The 17,865-nt window shown below is 43.6% G+C and overlaps 1 protein-coding gene across 4 annotated transcripts in view; it reads left to right on the top strand.

Annotated features, from left to right (window-relative positions):
* tws (protein phosphatase 2 regulatory subunit tws) overlaps positions 1-17,865 on the top strand; it is a 214,005-nt gene that overhangs the window by 107,529 nt on the left and 88,611 nt on the right. For all 4 annotated transcript variants that reach the window (XR_010850422.1, XR_010850423.1, XM_067088397.1 and 1 more), the window contains exons 3-4: positions 7,971-8,068; positions 16,828-16,993. Coding sequence is in view for 2 of the 4 variants with exons in the window: in XM_067088397.1 (XP_066944498.1) it covers positions 7,971-8,068; positions 16,828-16,993 (264 nt within the window). In the remaining 2 variants the exon portion in view is untranslated. The remainder of the gene's footprint in view (positions 1-7,970; positions 8,069-16,827; positions 16,994-17,865) is intronic.

Genomic DNA, 17,865 nt, shown 5'->3' with positions numbered 1-17,865 from the left:
TTAACTCCAGAAAACTTTTGCCACTGATAATTGCAAGTGGGTTTTTTTTTTTTTTTTTTTTTTTTTTTTTTTATGAATCATACTTCTCTGTTATGATTTCCTGCATCAGGAGCGAGGACAATAGTGTGAAAAGTAAAAAAATTAATAGGATTGTTTAGTTTGAACCGTCTATTCACCCATCCCTTTTGGGTGGTTTGAGCATCTATAGTTTTCCATTCAGTTTTTTCTCTGCCTGCGAGGACGCATTGGAGTGGTGACATGATTTCGATGATTAGATCGTTATCTGAATTTTATTTGTGTTTTCTTGTGTTTTATATTTGTCATTTATAGGATATCTTCCAAAGAGGAGAAAGATGAGTCATTTCTAGTGTGTAAGGTAAGAGGTTGCATACCCGGCTTTACTCTCCAGCTTACGACAGTCACAACCAACGTGTTAAATGTAGGAACAATGATCACTAGATCAGTGTATTTGGTTGATCAGATGAAATAATGAATGAGAAGCAAATAAGAATAGGAAAAGATAGAAAAAGATTCTTCTAACTCATGGACAGGAAGTAAGGTTAGGAGTAAGTTTGTCATTTTTCACCATCTTTCAAAAAACAGCTTTTGCTGATCTCCATTTTCCCAGTACTGCTTCTCCTTCAAAATGTTCAGGATATGAGGTTTGGCAATTTGAAGCAATGTAGCTAGTCTTAGAGCTACTTGCTGCTTTAACAGCCCAATTATTCGTCCTTTTTCGGGTTTCCCCTTTGCAGCAGAGGAAGTGCCAATGTGCCCCACATGCGCAAGATGTGTGTGCATACAAGACGCCACAAGACACACACAGACCTCCCCTGTCAGCCATGCCCTGTTATGCTCCTTCTGTTGGAGGTATGTACAGGGAAGCAGGGTATGTTTGGGAGTGGAAGCGGTTTGTGCCCGTTGTCTTCCTCTGGCCAACCTGGCACGTGTCACATACAGGTTGGCACTCAGTCACCGAAAGATAGGCACGACAAGATCAAGCGAATTTTGGTAAAAATTAGTTTAGTAACATTCTTGTTGCAGAAAAGGTAATCTTCAAGGATTAAACAAACTGATGAAATATTAAAGTAATGCTAAAGACAATTAAATTATAAATAAGGAAATTCAGGGTCAGTTTCTTTAATGTAATAACAGTATGAAAGAGAAAGCTGTAAACTAAAACTGTACACCAACAGCTTAGTGTGCCCACAACTGTGTTTGTAGAGTGAGTGCTTAGGAACAAGGAACCAGGCAGGAGGTAGATATGCTAGTTAAGGTTAAGTGCACTCACTCAGTATTTGATTTTGTATCCCGTAGGCCTTGTTCTTGTTGTCTTACAAGATGATTTGGTATTCATTCAGAAACGTTCACTTGACAGCAGGTGCTTGCCTTGCATCGGAAGCTCTTGACAGCAGGCGCTTGCCCGACACTAAACGCTTCCCTACCTTTACGCTTTTGCTTGGCACCAGGTGCCTACGTTGTTTTTAAGGTTTTCAGGTTTAATTTTTTTTATTTCCCCTCTCAAATCTTTGTCTAGTAGCTATAAGGAATCAAATACCCCTGGGTCCTTTGAAGACACTGTTTTGGCACCGTTGACAAGCTCTGGACTGGTTATGAATGACTTGCGATACCTCCATTGGCAAAAAAAAATTGTAAATAATGTAGATAAGTCTGACAAGCCCACAAATCCAGTGGTATATGCTCCTGATAAGAAAAAGAATCCAGGAAAAGAAGATTCTAGTTCCACATCATCAAAAAAGGTATATAAACTTCAGGAAACCAATCTCACCTAACAAATATAATGTTCTCCATCTTACTTCCTTACCATTGGATACTTATTATGAAATAACCAGAATTTTTATTTATGTAACTTACCAAGTAATTACATTGCTTATAGGTTCACTTGTTCACTTGCCAGCAGCTAAAAAAATTTGAAATTTGTGGTAGCACTAGTGTCAGTGTAGGTGACTAGTCCCCAACCACTTTCAGGGTACGAGAGAAATGACTTCAACAGCATGATTCAGTTGTTTGTCTGCCGGCTCCAACAATGGTTCAGTTGTGAGCAGTCAGCTTAAAATTTGGCTTTTGTCTCTTTTCCTTTTGAGATTCTTCTTTGGGTGAATTACGGTACTGGTAGCCTACGGCTTTTATATTTATGTTAGGTTCTCTCTTAGTAAGACCATTAATTTTCAGTCAAGACGCTTTTTTCTTCAATTTGACTTACATTATAACTTGATTGTTGACTTCTTAGACGTAGGCCTAGCCTAGTATGTCGGACTCTAGAACTGGTAGCATAAGCTATAGCAGCAAAGGCTGCAATACTAGGCTCACTAAAGCAAAATATGACTCTCACTTGTGTGTAGAATGTAGCGGACAAGATTGTTCAGTTGATCGGACATGTGATGAGTGTTCTGAGTGGGATGCTAGAAAATGGAAGGTTTGGGTCTTATTTAGCGAAATTAAACAGAGACAGGAAACGTAAGGCGACCGCTAGAGCTGAAAAACAGACAGTAGATAGCAAGAGAGCAGTTAGTACTGCTGATGACAATATTCCTGCTTTACCTTTACCTGCTCCGCTGTGTCACTTGTTCCCAATTCTCCGACTATTCAGCCTACTCCTTTACCCGGCTCCCACGCTTCCGAACCTGATCCCCTTGCCAGCCTCGAGTCGAAACTTGTACGTAGTTTTGATGTCAAAATGGGGTTAATTTTGAATACTATGACCCGGTGGTGTGCTTCAGTGCATGTCCTTATGGACAAAGTTGAAAAAAGTGCTAGTGTTAGTGAAGTGTCAGTGGAGGTGGCGCTGCTTGTGCCGCCAATGCTCTTAGGCAAAGGTCACTGGTGTACTCCCCTACACCTGGGAGCAGTCATACCGGAGGCCCAGGGGAGTTTGGTGGGATCTGCCCATGGGCAGTCATCGCCTCAGTCAGACCTGTTGCAGTTTTCCCAGGTCGCAGCAAAGGATGTCCGTTGGAAAGCATCCAAACGGAAGTGAGTAGGCTATCCTCAAGTTCTGAGGCTTGCAGCCCAAGAATAGGTGCTGCTGACGCTTCAGTGATGAATCGCGGCCACTGAAAAGGCCCGCAGCGGACATGGTCCGCTCCCCTCCAGTGCCTTACTAGAAATTTGGGGAGCCCTGCATCAGCCTTCTTGTAGTTCCTAGGATTCCCCAGAATGCTTTTCTCCAGTGTATCCTGTGCATGGGACCAAGCATTCGTCTGCTCCGAGACACTTCTCATTGTCTCATGACCGCCCAGTAGCGCCCGAGCTCCCAAGAGCAACCGATCTCCCAGCAACACCTGGACGCTTGGTAGTTCCCGAGCGCCCTGTGCGTTTGTTCCTCCAGCTACTCTGAGCGCCCTTCAACGCCCAAGACTCCAGCCTGCAAGATTAAGAATTGCTCTCTGCTCCCTGAGGAAGTCGCATTGGATTGGCTGAATGTCTTGTCGTGCACAGATAGGGGCATCAGAGATGGCTCTCAAGAGTTAGCCTCTCTCTACATGATGGGAGTTTTGAAGAAGAGACAGCTCTGGTGCACATTTACTAAGAAGAGCGTCATGGCTTCTCAGAAGTCAGCCCTTTTGTAGTCTCTCTCGATTGCCAGCACCTCCTCCCTTAGTCTACTGTCAGCGACATTTCTTCTGAACTCAAGAAGAAAAGCACAAGGGACCTTTTAGTTTGCTTGTCTAGACATCCCAGGGAGTCTCCATCGACTAGGACCAGGACCCATTCTCCACTTCAGCCTCTGCCTTTTCCAGGTGGCAGACCCAGAGCTCAGTCTAAGACTAGGGTGAACCTGTGCTTTTCCTCCTGACCCTTTAAGCCCTCTTCCAAGCCTGCTGCTCGGAAGTGAGAATCCTTTCCTCCATGCGCCAGTAGGAGCCAGGCTCCCCCATTTCTGGGAGAGGTGGAGCACAAGAGGAGCGGAGGAGTGGATTGTGTCAGTGCTGAAACAGGGCTACTCCATCCCATTCAGGGAGAAGCCCCAATAAGTCAACATGCCAATGATGTTGACCGCCTACTCAGTAGGATATGAGAAGTATTCGGCCCTCTCTGATGAAGTGTCAGCCCTCCTCAAGAAAACAGCCTTCAAGGAAGGCGAAGTCCAGTTGGACAGTTTTTACAGCCATCTCTTCAAAGTCCCCAAGGCATCAAGGGGTTGAGGGCCAGTAGTGGATGTAAGCGCCTTGAACTTTTTTGTCAAAAAGACAAAATTCAAGATGGAAACAAGTCACTCTGTCATGTCATCTATTCACTGAGGCAACTGGATGACTACTATAGACATGCAAGATGCCTATTTCCACATCCCTATACATCCAGAATCCAGGAAGTATCTACGTTACAGAGTATACTATAGTTTCAGGCCTTATGCTTTGGCCTTTCAATCACTCCTCAAGTGTTCACCAGAGTCCTTCTCTGCTCTCCAAGTGGCTTCATCTGATGGGGTTAAACATCCTCCTCTTCGATGATTCGCTACTTCAATCACCGTTGAAGGCGAGGTGCATGGAGAACCTTGGGAAGACCCTTTGTTTATCAGAAGAGTTTGGTCTGCTAATTAACCTTCATAAGTCCCAGCTGGTTCCATCACAGATGATTCTCTATTCGGGGATGATGATAAATTCTGAGTTTTCAAGTTTTTCCGTCACCCGAAAGAGTTCAGTCATGCCTGAAGAAAGTCAAAGAACCAATGGTTGAGCCTTCTAGGTACCTTAGCCTCCATGGAGCAGTTTGTTTCTCTAGGAAGACTACATATGAGAACTCTTCAGTTTTATCTGTGGGCCAGCTGGGACAGGAAAGCTCATTTAGACATGTTTGTCTTTCCGATATCTCAAGAAGTCAAGGAGGATCTCCGGTGATGGAAGTCAGAAGGCAGGCTTTCAGAAGGGAAGTCCCTTTTTCCTTTTGAACCCCAACCTAGACATACATGCAGATGGGTTGGATCTGGGTTGGGGAGCATTTCTAGGCACCCAAGAAATGTCAGGAACTTGGTCCTGGGAGCCAGATTCACTGGCACATCAACCTCAAATAGCTGACGGCAATTTGTTTGGGCCTTCAGCATTTTGCTTCAATAGTTCGCAGTCAAGTAGTGACCATACACTTGAACAATACTAGGGCTGGCGTATATCAAGAAGCAAGGGGGGACTCATTCGTTCTCCCTTTGCAGAGCAGCGAGAACCCTCCTTTTATGGGCAGATCACAACCGGACCAAGTTGGTGACATGGTTCATCTAGGGCAAGCTCAATATTCTTGCAGAAGGATTGACCTGTTGCAGTCAGGTGCTCCCCACAGAGTCGACTCTTCATCTGCAGGTGTGCAAGGATTTGTGGAAGCTGTGGGGGAGACCTCTTATAGTTGTTTGCGATGTCCAAGAATCATCGTCTGCCAGTCTTTTGCTCTCCAGTACCAGACCCTCTAGCATGGGCGACGGACGCCATGCTACAAGACTGGTCGAACAAGGGTCTCTATGCCTTCCCACCATTCTGCATGATGTGAGAAGTCCTCAACAAGTTCTGCAACCACATGAACGTCACTGATGACCCTAGTGTGGCCCTGTTCTGACCACAACAGGAATGGTTCCCGGATCTCCTCAAGCTGCTGATGAACTTCCCGAGGTTGTTACCACAGCAACTAAGTCTGCTTGGACAACCCCATTTCAGGCGGTTCCACCAAGGATTGTCCACTCTGGCCCTGACAGGGTTCGGACTGTCAGGAAACTCCTCAAACAGAAGGGGTTTTCAAGAGCAACTTCAAAGGGTATTGCCAAGTGTAGGCACTCCTCTTCTGACAAAGTTGTCAAGCCAAGTGGACAATCTTCAGAGCCTGGTGTAGAAGACATGACATCTCATCTTCTAAGATGTCTGTAGCAGACATTGCAGAATTTCTCCTGTACTTGAGGACATCTAGGGGCCTGTCCTCCTCTATGATCAGAGGATACAGACCTATGCTAAGTTCGGTGTTTTGGCGCTAATCAAGACCTGTCCAATCTCATTTTATCCTTCGATACCTCCAAATCCAAGGGGCAAGAGGCTGTCTCTTGGAATCTACGTAGTTTTTGAAGTGGCTCTCCAGACCCCGCTTGCAACCTCTTCGTTCTGCTTCGTTACGAGATCTTAACAAGAAAACCCTCTTTCTTGTGACATTAGCGACCACCACAAGGGTCGGTGAAGTGCATGCTCTTGACAAGAGAGTGGGATTTTTCCAAGGTGATGCCTTATGTTCCTTCACCCTGGGCTTTTAGCAAAGAATGAAGACCCAACCAAGCCCTGGCCTCATTCCTTCACTATTAAAAGCATGTTGGAAATTCTAGGCCCAGATGAGGAGGAGTTTTGTACCCATTGAGAGCACTGAGGTACTACTTGCACAGAACAGAAAAGATTTGAGGTCCAATGAGTAATTTGTGGTGCTCCGTTAGGAATCCATCTGTACCCTATCAAAGAACAGCTTGTCTTTCTTCTTGAATGATCTGATCTCTGAGGCCCATTCTGAGGTTGGAGAAAAGGCTTTTAAAGTCCATCAGAGCTAAAGCTCATGAGATCAGAGCTGTCCCCTTGTCTTTAGCCTTCAAGCACAACCTGTCTCTATCATCAATTCTTCAGGCAACTTACTGGAGGTGCAAGTCTATCTTCGCGCCTCATTATCTTCGTGATGTGGAAACTACTTTTGAAAATTGTAGTACTTTAGGGCCGTTATCCGTGGCTGGCATGGTGTTGGGGGAGGAAGCATAGGAAGCCTTTCTTCCTTCCTTTTCTCTTCTTGAAATTTGGTGTTGAGTTGTAACGGGAGCCTGGGGCTACTGTGTACCTGGAGACCCACTAGTCTTAGCTTTAATGGGTGGGTGATATTTTTATATTTTATGGTGTAGGTGATGCTCATGTTCATTGAATCTGGTCATTTGGTTGGTCAGTATGTGGCCAAGGCAGGGGCAACTGGCTTCTTGTATATTTTGTCAGTCACTGGGTTCATCCCTTGCTGCAAAGTACCCACTGATGTAGAGGTGCGTCTGGCCGACTCACCACACCCTACATGGTAAAGGTGAGTGTCGACCAGAGGTAGTATATACCTGCTGCAGTTCTCTTACCAGGTAAGGAATTACATGCCTTGTACCAATGCTAATTTTGCTGTCCTCTAATTCATTGTCATCCATAATGTTTTGGGGTAGTTAATCCATATATCCTTCCTCCGTGTCAATTTAGGATTCAGCAATGTAATTACTTGGTAAGTTACATGTATAAAAATGACATTTTTATGATAAAATAAAGTTTTACATATATACTTACAAGTAATTATGAAACAAGCCCTCCCTCCTCCCCTCATATGGAAAGAATGGCAAAAAACAACTGAATCTTGCTGTTGAAGTTGTTCCTCTCATACCCCGAAAGTGGGTGGGGACTAGTCACCTACACCAACAGTAGCGCTACCAAGAGTTTCAAATTTTCAAGCTGCTGGCAAGTGAAGCTATAAGCAATGTAGTGTTTTGGTAAGTATATATAAAACTTTATTTTATCATAAAAATGCCATTTTTCAAGAGTGATGCATGGATCCTTTGGGCGATGTGCAAGAGTAGAAGTGTGATATCTCTGAGCTGTTTAGTGGTGGAAGTATGCCTTAAAGTTTTGGGAATGATGCACTGATGTGCTATATCTCAGTACAGTACATCCAGCGTATTAGAATTTGGGGAAAAGGATTTATATTGCTTGAGTGATGTTGTCTTTAGTGTTTTACTATACTGTTATGCATTTCCATAGGTATTTTTCATCATAAGAATAGGGATGTATAACTTGCATCACAGATGTTTGGAGCAATATTTTATGGGCAGGCATGGTATTTCATGTCATATATTTTAATGGAACAAGCACTCATATCCCCTTTTAATGTCCAGTATTTTATATTAAACTTGACTACATATCAAAGCTTAATGTTTTTATCCTATTTTTCCATCATTGCTTCATTTTCCTTCTTACTTTCAGCGGACATTATATCCTGCGTGGAATTTAATCATGATGGTGACTTGCTGGCAACAGGTGATAAAGGAGGCAGAGTTGTTATCTTTCAGCGGGATCCCTCAGTAAGTGGTTTTGGAAATTTTTTTACCCATTTTGTTTTTAAGATTTACACTGATTCAGGTTTGGAAGCTAATATTTTTTGTATGCTTTAATACCAAAGAAAATATTTAACAAAATTCTTTTAAGTGGTAAAATTTCATCAATGTCAGGGTTAAACTTTCTGTTGAGCAAGATCTCGTACATCTTGCAGTTGTTTGGTCTAGATTTTTACTCTTTGTAAAATGTATGCTGGAAGAAAATCACAAAGTGACTTGACTGTATTTTATTGTGGATTGAATTACACAGTCCTGTGATTAAAGTAGATATGGATTATGTAAGAGTTACCATATATCTGCATCGTACTAAGGGAATACATTGAAAGTATATTGTATATTCAGTAGCGGCGCTGTTAGTTTTAATTTTTTGGGGGGTTATTATTCATAATTTCTTGTTTAAAGGTGGAGAAGCAGCTAGAAAAGTAATAGATAAGGGAGAAGCCAGTTTGTATTGAATGTATAGGAAATCATGGTATAAAGGCACACTATAAAAAAGTACCTAGCCTAGACCAGATGGGAAATCAGGTGAAAAGTGCTCAAAACAAGAGGCATGTAAAATGTAATGTGCCCTGCTGTTTGATATGTGTTAGGGTAATTTTAGTTCTTTTGTTTTGAAGGTACTATTTTGGATGACATTTTACTGCTGAAAGTGTAGCTACAGTTGTGAATTAATTTTTTGAAATTTTTGGGAAAATGGATGATTGTGAAGCACCTTTGAAGGACTCATTGGTACTATCCTTATGCTGCAGTGCTTAAGAAATATGAGAAGTACATGTCTGTGATGTTGTCGCCTTATAAATCTGGAAAAGATGTTAATATTTTACACTCTGGTGTAGAAGATTTTTAAAACCTTGGAGAAATTATACACTCTTGTACTGTGTATCATGTAACCATGGTTAAGTATAGATGTGGCAGTTGTGGTTAAGTGTAGGCTTTAGTGAAGACAGAATCTGTTTTGAGCATTTCATACAGGCCTTTGCAAGAAACTCATCATTGTGTTACTCAGTTTGTTCTGGATAGAGAGCTTTTTAGTTTCAACAAAGTTAGGGATGGCCAGTGTTAGTTTTTTGTGGTTGTCTGTCACTGATCTTGTCATTGCAACTCTTCCTACATTTCTGAAGGGATTTTAGTAAAATTTGGTGCAGAGGTAACTGTCATGCGTAGATATTCATGAAGGGAGATAATGTGACAGTGTGCATTGCCCCTTTTTTATGGCAAAGACTAGAATAGAAGGTGGAATTATGTCCAAATACTGTAGGTTATGTAAACAATTTTAACCTGGGCCATAGTTTTGAACTGATCATTTTAGGAACTTTTAACATGAAATAGCTGCCACCTAGTGCATATGCACAGCACAAACATAGCCTATCTTTGCCAGAAGCATATTAGCATTGTCATCAGGATTTCATCAAGTGGAATGCTTTAAAAGAGAAATTGCTTGGGTGTTATTGTAATACATTCATGAGAAACACTAGTCAGTGTATTCTTGCACTGTGTATTCTTTCTTGGGAAAAGCTGTTAGCAGTGTTTTAACATTATAATTATTTGGCTATGTTAACAATAGTACTGTACAGTGAGGATTTTCTATACTATATATGTGCCTTTTTCAAGTAATTTTGAATACTGCAATACATTCCCTGAACACCTGAATTATCCCTGGTCACCTACCAGCCCGAACTATATCCCCATAATTCATTACCCACAAAGTGGGTAATTAACTGTCAGCGTTACCACCGCTTACAGGAAAATCTTGTTAAATGAGTTACCTAGCGTACCGTTGGCAACGCTGCTGCAAGTCCCGGCTGTGTATGGCTGAAATCCCAAATTGCTTTTTGTTCGCCGTGCTGCTAGGACTTGTCCTACATCAGGCGAAATTTTTGGTTCTCAGCCCGACCCCCATTTTTTGTATTTTTGGATTGGATAACGACTTGGACTGGTTTTTTTATCGCCCCTTCTCTCCTGGATTGTTCTTTTCACCTGGACTTGGACCTTCTCTCCCATCTTGACTTGGCCTGGCTTTGGATTTGAAATGGATAAACTAGATAAGACGCCCCCCATGGACAACACCTCGACCTCCACCTCTGCTTCTGCCGTGACGACGGAGCTCGCTACCGCTGGAGAAACCGCAGCCCATAGTTGGTCCACAGCCTGTAAGAGAAGGATGAGTACCCTTAAAAATGACAGACATTCGTTGTGCATAACTTGCAGGAAAGTACAATGTAACGTCACATTGCGATGTGACGAATGTAGGTCATGGTTGATAGGACAGATGGAAGATTATCTCAAGCATAGAAAATCGTTAGCTTCTAAGAGCAAGCGTAAGGATTCAGCGGTAGAGACTCAGGGTTTTGACAAAGATGCCTTAGAATCGGAATTATTTAGGAAATTAGACGACAAATTGTCAGCCGGCATGTCTAGTCTGTTTTCCAGTTTCATGTCAAAATTAACAGAAATAAAAGATCAGGACAAAGGTAATAGGGACACAGAATCTAATCGCTCTTTTTAAGCTCCCCTGCCTGTTCCAGAACCAGCCCTAACGGATGGCAGGGGTCATGGAGAACTGCAAACCTCAAAGGTAGGATCTGCCGGCCCCCCCGGCGCGTAGCAGGCAGTGTCAGCAGCAGATTTCCCCTTTCCCCCTGGTAACGTAAGTCCTTAGGTAAAGTCAAATTTAGACTTGACTCAGACAGATGGGGATAGGATGGTAGTAGATAGTCAAGAAGATAAGTTGAAGGTGCAGTCGGAGTCAGGTGTGATTAAAGTTGCGGCTCCCTTGTTAGATCCAACAGCGATTCTTTTTCCGGCAGTAGGCTCTGCAATGAAAGGTTGCAAAATCGGCGGAGGATAATTCAATTTTGGTTGCTAGCTCTTCTTGTTCGGATAGGTTGGAGAGTATCCCTTCCTCTTCTTTGAAGTTTCTGTTTCCCCCTGGGGACAAACCTTCGTCCCATGCAGAGACTAATTCGGTAGATCAATGGCTGAACATTGCAGAATATAATGCTGACCTGTTGGGTCTTTCTAAAGGCTACAGATCTTTGGTTAGAAATTGTTTCAATATAGGTTTTTCTAACGTTTTTGAGCATGTCTTAAAAAATCTCCCAGAATTCACAAATGATGCTTTACAAGACTATCAAGGGGGAACAGAATCGGTCTATTTTCTCTCCTTAAAATCTATGGCCTCTTCTGTATCTGCAGACATCTCCTTTTCTCCTATGGCTTCAAAATCTTCTTCTATTCCTCTTTCTCAGCCTTCCGTTTCGGGTCATTCTTCGGGGAAACTTTCAGTTTCTTCTCTCGCTCATCCGAGCTCTCTACCATTAGCGGACTTGCATTCGGGACAATCTTCCACAAGTCTCATGACTTCTCATCCTCCGGAGCTAGTCACTGTGGCAACTGGCAGTGCGGCTGTTCCCACGTTCAATGTTCTAGCTCTGGTAGTCTCAACAATCACTCCGGTAGCTAGGATTACTTGTAACTTATCATCCGCAAACGCTTCGGGTTCGGTACCCCGCAGTTTTCCATGCAAAACTCCTTTGAGCTCCGGTCCGACTGGGACGTTCTCCACCTGTCTGACGTCATCGGCAGGGACTCCAGTGGTTTCCCCGAGTGTGGCTGCTTCTCTCTTCCCTCCTTCAGGGTGTTGCGGCTTCTTCGCTTTCTGAGGTGGGTGTGGCTGGTCCAAGCGTGGCGCCACCGTTGTTGGAGAGTGCGTGGTTTGCGCAACCCTTCTCGGCTGCCCACAACATGATCGCGACTGATCCTCCAGGTGTTCGTCTTGTCCACTCTTTTCCTGTCTCGACTCGGTCGGATCTTTCCGATAAGGATTTCTCTTGCGAGGAAGAGGATCCGGTACCGGAAGCCTGTTCTTCTTCAACGAACGAGAACGAGTACAAGCGGATGGTGGACTTCATTCATGCGCTTTATCCACAGTCCAAGGCTCTGGAAGAACCTTTTCAACCTAATCAGGCGATGTTCGAGTCGCTGTTTGCGACAAAACCAGTGGTTGTGCATGCACCAAAGAATCTAGTTTGGTTTGGCCGTGTCGAGCAGGCATTGAGGGAGGCGAACGGTAGGTTAGCGGCATTAATTGGGTCTGGTAAGCAGGATTCTACCTTGCTTCCTACTCGGAAGGGGTTTTACAAGGTTGTGGGTAACCCTTCTGCGGGTGTTAGGGTCCATCTAAATGAATCGGTGGAAGCTCTTCTGTCTAGGGTTCCTTCTTTGAATCGTTTGGTATCTGTCACGGGAGAGAAGGCGGGTATTTTGGAAGACACTTTCCGTACTCAGTCGGAGGCCTTATCCCATTTGATGTGGATGTTATCCGGTTTAATGGGGTTCCTTAAACAGGATGGGTATTCTCCCTTGGACCCGACGTTGTTCGACAATTTTATCACTTCGGTATCAATGGGCCTAGCCTATCAGGCGAACATTTCGGCCGGATGTACAACTTTCTTTGGTAAGAAAAGGAGGGACTTCTTTCTGAACCACCTGCCTCCGCATTATCCGGACATTCACAAGAGGGTTCTGTTGAGGGCACCATTGGCGCTCAGCAACAGTCTTTTCAGGGAAGAGGATGTAGCGTCTATGGTAAATTTTGTTTCCTCTTCATCGGCTGTCGAGTCACAGCAAGCAATGATTCAGGTGGCAGCACAGACCGCCAGATCACTGAGAGGTTCCAGGATGACATCACCCTCCAAGCGGACGCGTTCCAAATCTCCAATTAGGTCCCCTAAGAAAGTCCGTTTCTCATCCAAGTCTTCAGTTCCTGCTTCAGATCCGAAACCTTCTGTCCTTAAGAAGGGTTTTCGGAAGTAGGAGACATTCCCCTCATCTGCACCGGTAGGAGGTTGCCTAGCTCCATTCTGGGAAATCTGGAAGGAGTGTGGCGCGGAGAGTTGGGTGGTGGAGGTGTTAAGAAGGGGGTACAGAGTCCCTTTTCGCTCGCTTCCTCCCTATCCAGCTCACCGGTTCATCTTCCCAGTTATTCCCCTTCCTCCATCAGGGGAATAGCTTTAGCAGCAGAAGTCCGAGCCCTTTTAGAGAAGGGAGCATTAGAACCCGCTCCTTCTTCCCAGGATTTTGCAGTCGGATTTTTGTGGCACCAAAGTTGGGAGGATCTTGGAGACCCATCATAGATCTCTCGAGTCTCAACCAGTTCATCATCTCCCCGAAGTTCCATATGGAAACTTCTCAGTTGGTGCTGCGGTCGGTCTGGAGAGACGACTGGATGATTTCAGTGGACCTCAAGGACGCCTATCTCCAGGTTCTGGTTCATCCGGAATCTCGGAAGTTCCTTCAGTTCTCGGGTCCAACTGGAACATTTCGGTTCCGAGTCCTCTGCTTCGGTCTGACCACAGCACTTCAGGTTTTTACGAGGGTGATGTCTCCTATATCAGACATAATGCATCGTCAGGGTTTCAGGATGAGGTGCTACCACGACGATTGTTTAGTTCAGGCTTCGTCAGTAGACAAAGTTTTGCAGGCGAGGGACTTCTTACTAAACTTATGTCAGAAGTTGGGAATTCGAATCAACTTGAAAAAGAGTTCATTAATTCCAGCTCAGACAAAGATGTATTTGGGAATAACAATTCTAATGCGTCTTTTGAGGGCTTTCCCGACAGAGGAAGGAGTCTTGGCAATTCTGAGCCAACTGGAAACATTCATATCGAACAGAGCTCAACCTGTGAGTCTATGGAAGAGCTTGCTGGGCAGGATGGCCTCCCTCTTACTCCTAATGCCAGGGTCTCGTCTCCGGATGCGTTCTCTTCAGGCATGTCTCAGGAATCGCTGGGACTTCGGGAAGAGGACAGGTTCATAGTCTGGGACAATTCTTGCCTGAAGGATCTTTGGTGGTGGTCAGAAGAATATCATCTGACCATCGGCGTAAGATTGGACTCCCCCCTTCCAGACATCCATCTGTACACAGATGCCTCAGATCAGGGTTGGGGAGCAACCCTGGAGGAATGTCAGGCCAGGGGCCTTTGGACAAGTCTGGATCGGAGGGAGTCCATCAACCACAGGGAACTAAGAGCGGTAGAAGAGGCTCTAGGTTGCTTCGCAGATCAAATAAGCAACAAGACTGTAGCGCTCTTTTGCGACAGTGTAACAGCAGTGTCATACCTCAAGAAGGAGGGGGGGACAAAATCGCAAGACTTGAACCAAATCGCACAGAGAATTCTCCGGTGGTGCGAGAGCCACAGGACTACTCTCATTCCCCAGTTTGTGTCGGGGAAACTCAACGTCTTGGCGGACGCCCTAAGCCGATCGCAAGAGGTTCTTGGAGGAGAATGGACGCTAGTGCAGGAGGAAGTTCAACTTCTATTGAAGAAATGGTCAGCAACGATAGACCTGTTCACTACAAGACAAATTTTCGCCTCCCAGTATACTTCTTCCCGGTAGAAGATCCCATGTCTTTCGGGACGGACGCCATGCTGCACTCTTGGAACGACATGCAAACGTATGCATTCCCTCCATTCGGAATGATTCAACAAGTGTTGATGAAACTAAGGAACTCCAACAACACCCAAATGACGTTGATTTGCCCTTTCTGGCCTCAAAGACCTTGGTTTCCGGACCTTCTGGATTTGCTGACAGATGTTCCGGTATTCCTTCCAGAGAGGAAAGATCTTCTCAGACAGCCGCACTTCCATCACTTCCACCGAACCTCCGCATGCTGAAGCTAGCTTAACTGTCCAGCGAGCAGCACGTCATGCCGGACTCTCTAAGGCAGTGGCTCGCCAACTGTCCTTCTGTCTGAGAAGATCAACCAGGAAACTATATCAGGCCAATTGGGCGGTTTATCGCAGATGGTGCCGGAACCAAGGTCATCGTATTTCACTTCAACAGTAGCAAAATAGCGGACTTTCTTCTTTTTCTTAGGAAAGAAAAGAAACTGCTCGTGATTTTTGAAAAAATCACAGGTTACAGATCAATGCTTAGTAGTACATTCCGTCTCCTTCTTCCGAAATTGGCGACCAGCAGAATACTTCACGATCTTCTAAGGTCTTTTAAGATAGAACGCCCAGTTCTTCTGCTTTGGGCACCATTGTGGGATTTAGCGGTGGTATTAGGTCTCCTTAGATTGTCAGCATACGAGCCATTAGAATCACTGTTGTTAAGGCAATTGATGAAAAAGGTATTGTTTTTGGTTGCGCTGGCCACAGCCAAAAGAGTAGGAGAAATTCGGTCTGTTTCAAGAACTGTATCCTTCTCAGGGAAAGATATTTTACTGTCCTACTTGCTGGAATTCGTAGCTAAATCAGAATCGAATCCTTTACCCAGAGCATTTAAAGTAACTTCTTTGGAAGATTTCCTAGGAGGTGATGCTAAGAAATGCTATTATGTCCGGTCAGCGCGCTGAAGGCTTATTTATTGCGCACCGAAAAGATGTTGCCTCGCCCGAGAATGCTATTCGTTTCTCCCAGATGTCCTTCGCGTTCGATCTCGAAGAATGCTATTAGTTTCTTCTTAAGAGATGTGATTCCACAATCGTCGGCAAATTCTTCAGCTCTTTCGGAACTGTCGAACTCCTCTGAGCGCCCAAGAGCTCATAGTATTAGAGGGGTGGCGACATCGTCGCCATTTCTCAGGAATTTCTTGGTGTTGGCAATACTAGAAGCAGCAACTTGGAAATCAGTATTGGTTTTTACATCTTTCTACCTTAAGGACATTCAATTTTCGTCGGAGAAGGGTTACTCGCTGGGTCCTTTTGTGGCGGCCAATTCAATTCTTTAGTAAAGGGTAAACTAAGGGCGGGGTTAGACAACGTAAGATAGGAAAGTAGAACTATCAGTGAATCGGAATTCATTTATGGAACACAAGATTTTACAGTTATTCAATGAGGTTAGGTAAATCCAGGTGCTTTTCAGCTCAATTTATTCATCCATTCGGCACAGCATCGATAGCAACGGATGGCTATGAATCGGGAGATCCGACTGCACACTCGACTTATCCTCCATACATGAGAGGTTCGTCGTACCCCTCCATACATGAGAGGCTACCAATAGCCACATGGGAGGTTCGTCAGGCTCCGCTACATGCGAGGCTTTGATAAGCCACATGGGAGTTAGTTTTTCCTTCATCCGTGGGAGGTTTTCTTTGAATACCACATGGGAAGTAGCTCGACCCAGACAGTACCGTGACTTGAGACTGACATTAGGGTACTCTTTTCTTTCAGGCATCCCCACCTGCCGAGTGGACAACCGGGTGAGGATTCGTTTATATGCAATAGTAGGCAAATAATGAGTTACCTGCTTTACTTGTTGGTAGGTCGGTCTGACTTAAATTGAACCCACCTCCACTAAATTTTGTTAATCGGGCTAATTCAGGTGTTCAGGGAATGTATTGCAATATGAAGTTTTCATAATAATAAAACTAATATTGTAATACTTACCTGAACACCTGAATGATTCCCACCCTCCTCCCCACTTCAATCTGATTAATGAATAACGCAATTGGGGATTTCGGCCATACACAGCCGGGACTTGCAGCAGCGTTGCCAACGGTACGCTAGGTAACTCATTTGACAAGATTTTCCTGTAAGCGTTGGTAACGCTGACAGTTAATTACCCACTTTTTGGGTAATGAGTTATGGGGACATAGTTCGGGCTGGTAGGTGACCAGGGCTAATTCAGGTGTTCAGGTAAGTATTACAATATTAGTTTTATTATGAAAACTTCCTTTTGCTACTTTTGGTGGTTTTAACATACTTATATCTCTCCCAACAGTCCAAGAGTTGCCACCCAAGACGCGGGGAGTATAATGTCTACAGCACTTTTCAAAGTCATGAGCCAGAGTTTGACTACCTTAAATCGTTAGAAATAGAAGAAAAGATTAATAAAATTAGATGGCTCAAGAGGAAAAACCCTGCACATTTTTTACTCTCTACAAATGGTAGGTTCTGATGAGTTTTAGAACTAAATGTATGTCATGCACGATTCATGTGCAGATTATTTTCATGTGCTGGTTTTCTATAACATCCCATTTTTTTCAACAAGCAAAATTCACTGTATTGCCATGCTTATTATGTATCATAAGTCACACCTTAGTGTGGCATATGTTCCTGTATTTTTAAAGTTTTTCTGAACATCCACAAAGTGGTATATGTAGGTTTTGTCCAGATTGATTGAAATTGGTAGTTTCAAAGCTTAGTAAATGATGTTTATTTTCAAGCTGTGTTTGGATAAATTCATTAACTGCACATCCATACAGACATTTCCTTTTCTTTAAGAATGAATTTTCAACTTTTTATAGTTCTTAGTTAACAATGAATATCACATACATACATGTGAGTAACTTAATGTTCATGTTAGTTTTAAGTGGAAAGTTTATACATTGAAGTGTAAAGTTTTATACTGAATTATATATTAGAATGTGAAATGTCAGGGTAATACATGACAGCAAAATTAGATATAAAATTTTTGAATTTCTTCATCACATTTTTGAACAATGCTGCTTAGCCCATCATGTCCTTGTTTGCTACAGCCAGACATACTATATCTTGATTGTAGATTTTTTGTTTTAGTTTTCTTGAATGAAGTATGTTGTCAAAACAAAATATCTTATAATATATATTAAGAGTGGATGAAATAAAGAGTATGTACAGTATCTTAAGAACATTACAGTTGTTAGAAGGATATAAGCTGCAGTTCTGAATGGTATAGATGTAGCCACTTTCTTTATAACTTTTATGATGACTCCTGTTCTATTTAGGTATATATCAGCAATAAAAATTTTGGAGGAGGGGTTTTGCAAGCAATAGAAGT

The sequence above is a fragment of the Macrobrachium rosenbergii genome, chromosome 44 (genome assembly GCF_040412425.1).
Source record: "Macrobrachium rosenbergii isolate ZJJX-2024 chromosome 44, ASM4041242v1, whole genome shotgun sequence".
Classification (NCBI taxonomy): Eukaryota; Metazoa; Arthropoda; class Malacostraca; order Decapoda; family Palaemonidae; genus Macrobrachium; species Macrobrachium rosenbergii.
This window is presented reverse-complemented; position numbering and strand designations above follow the sequence as displayed.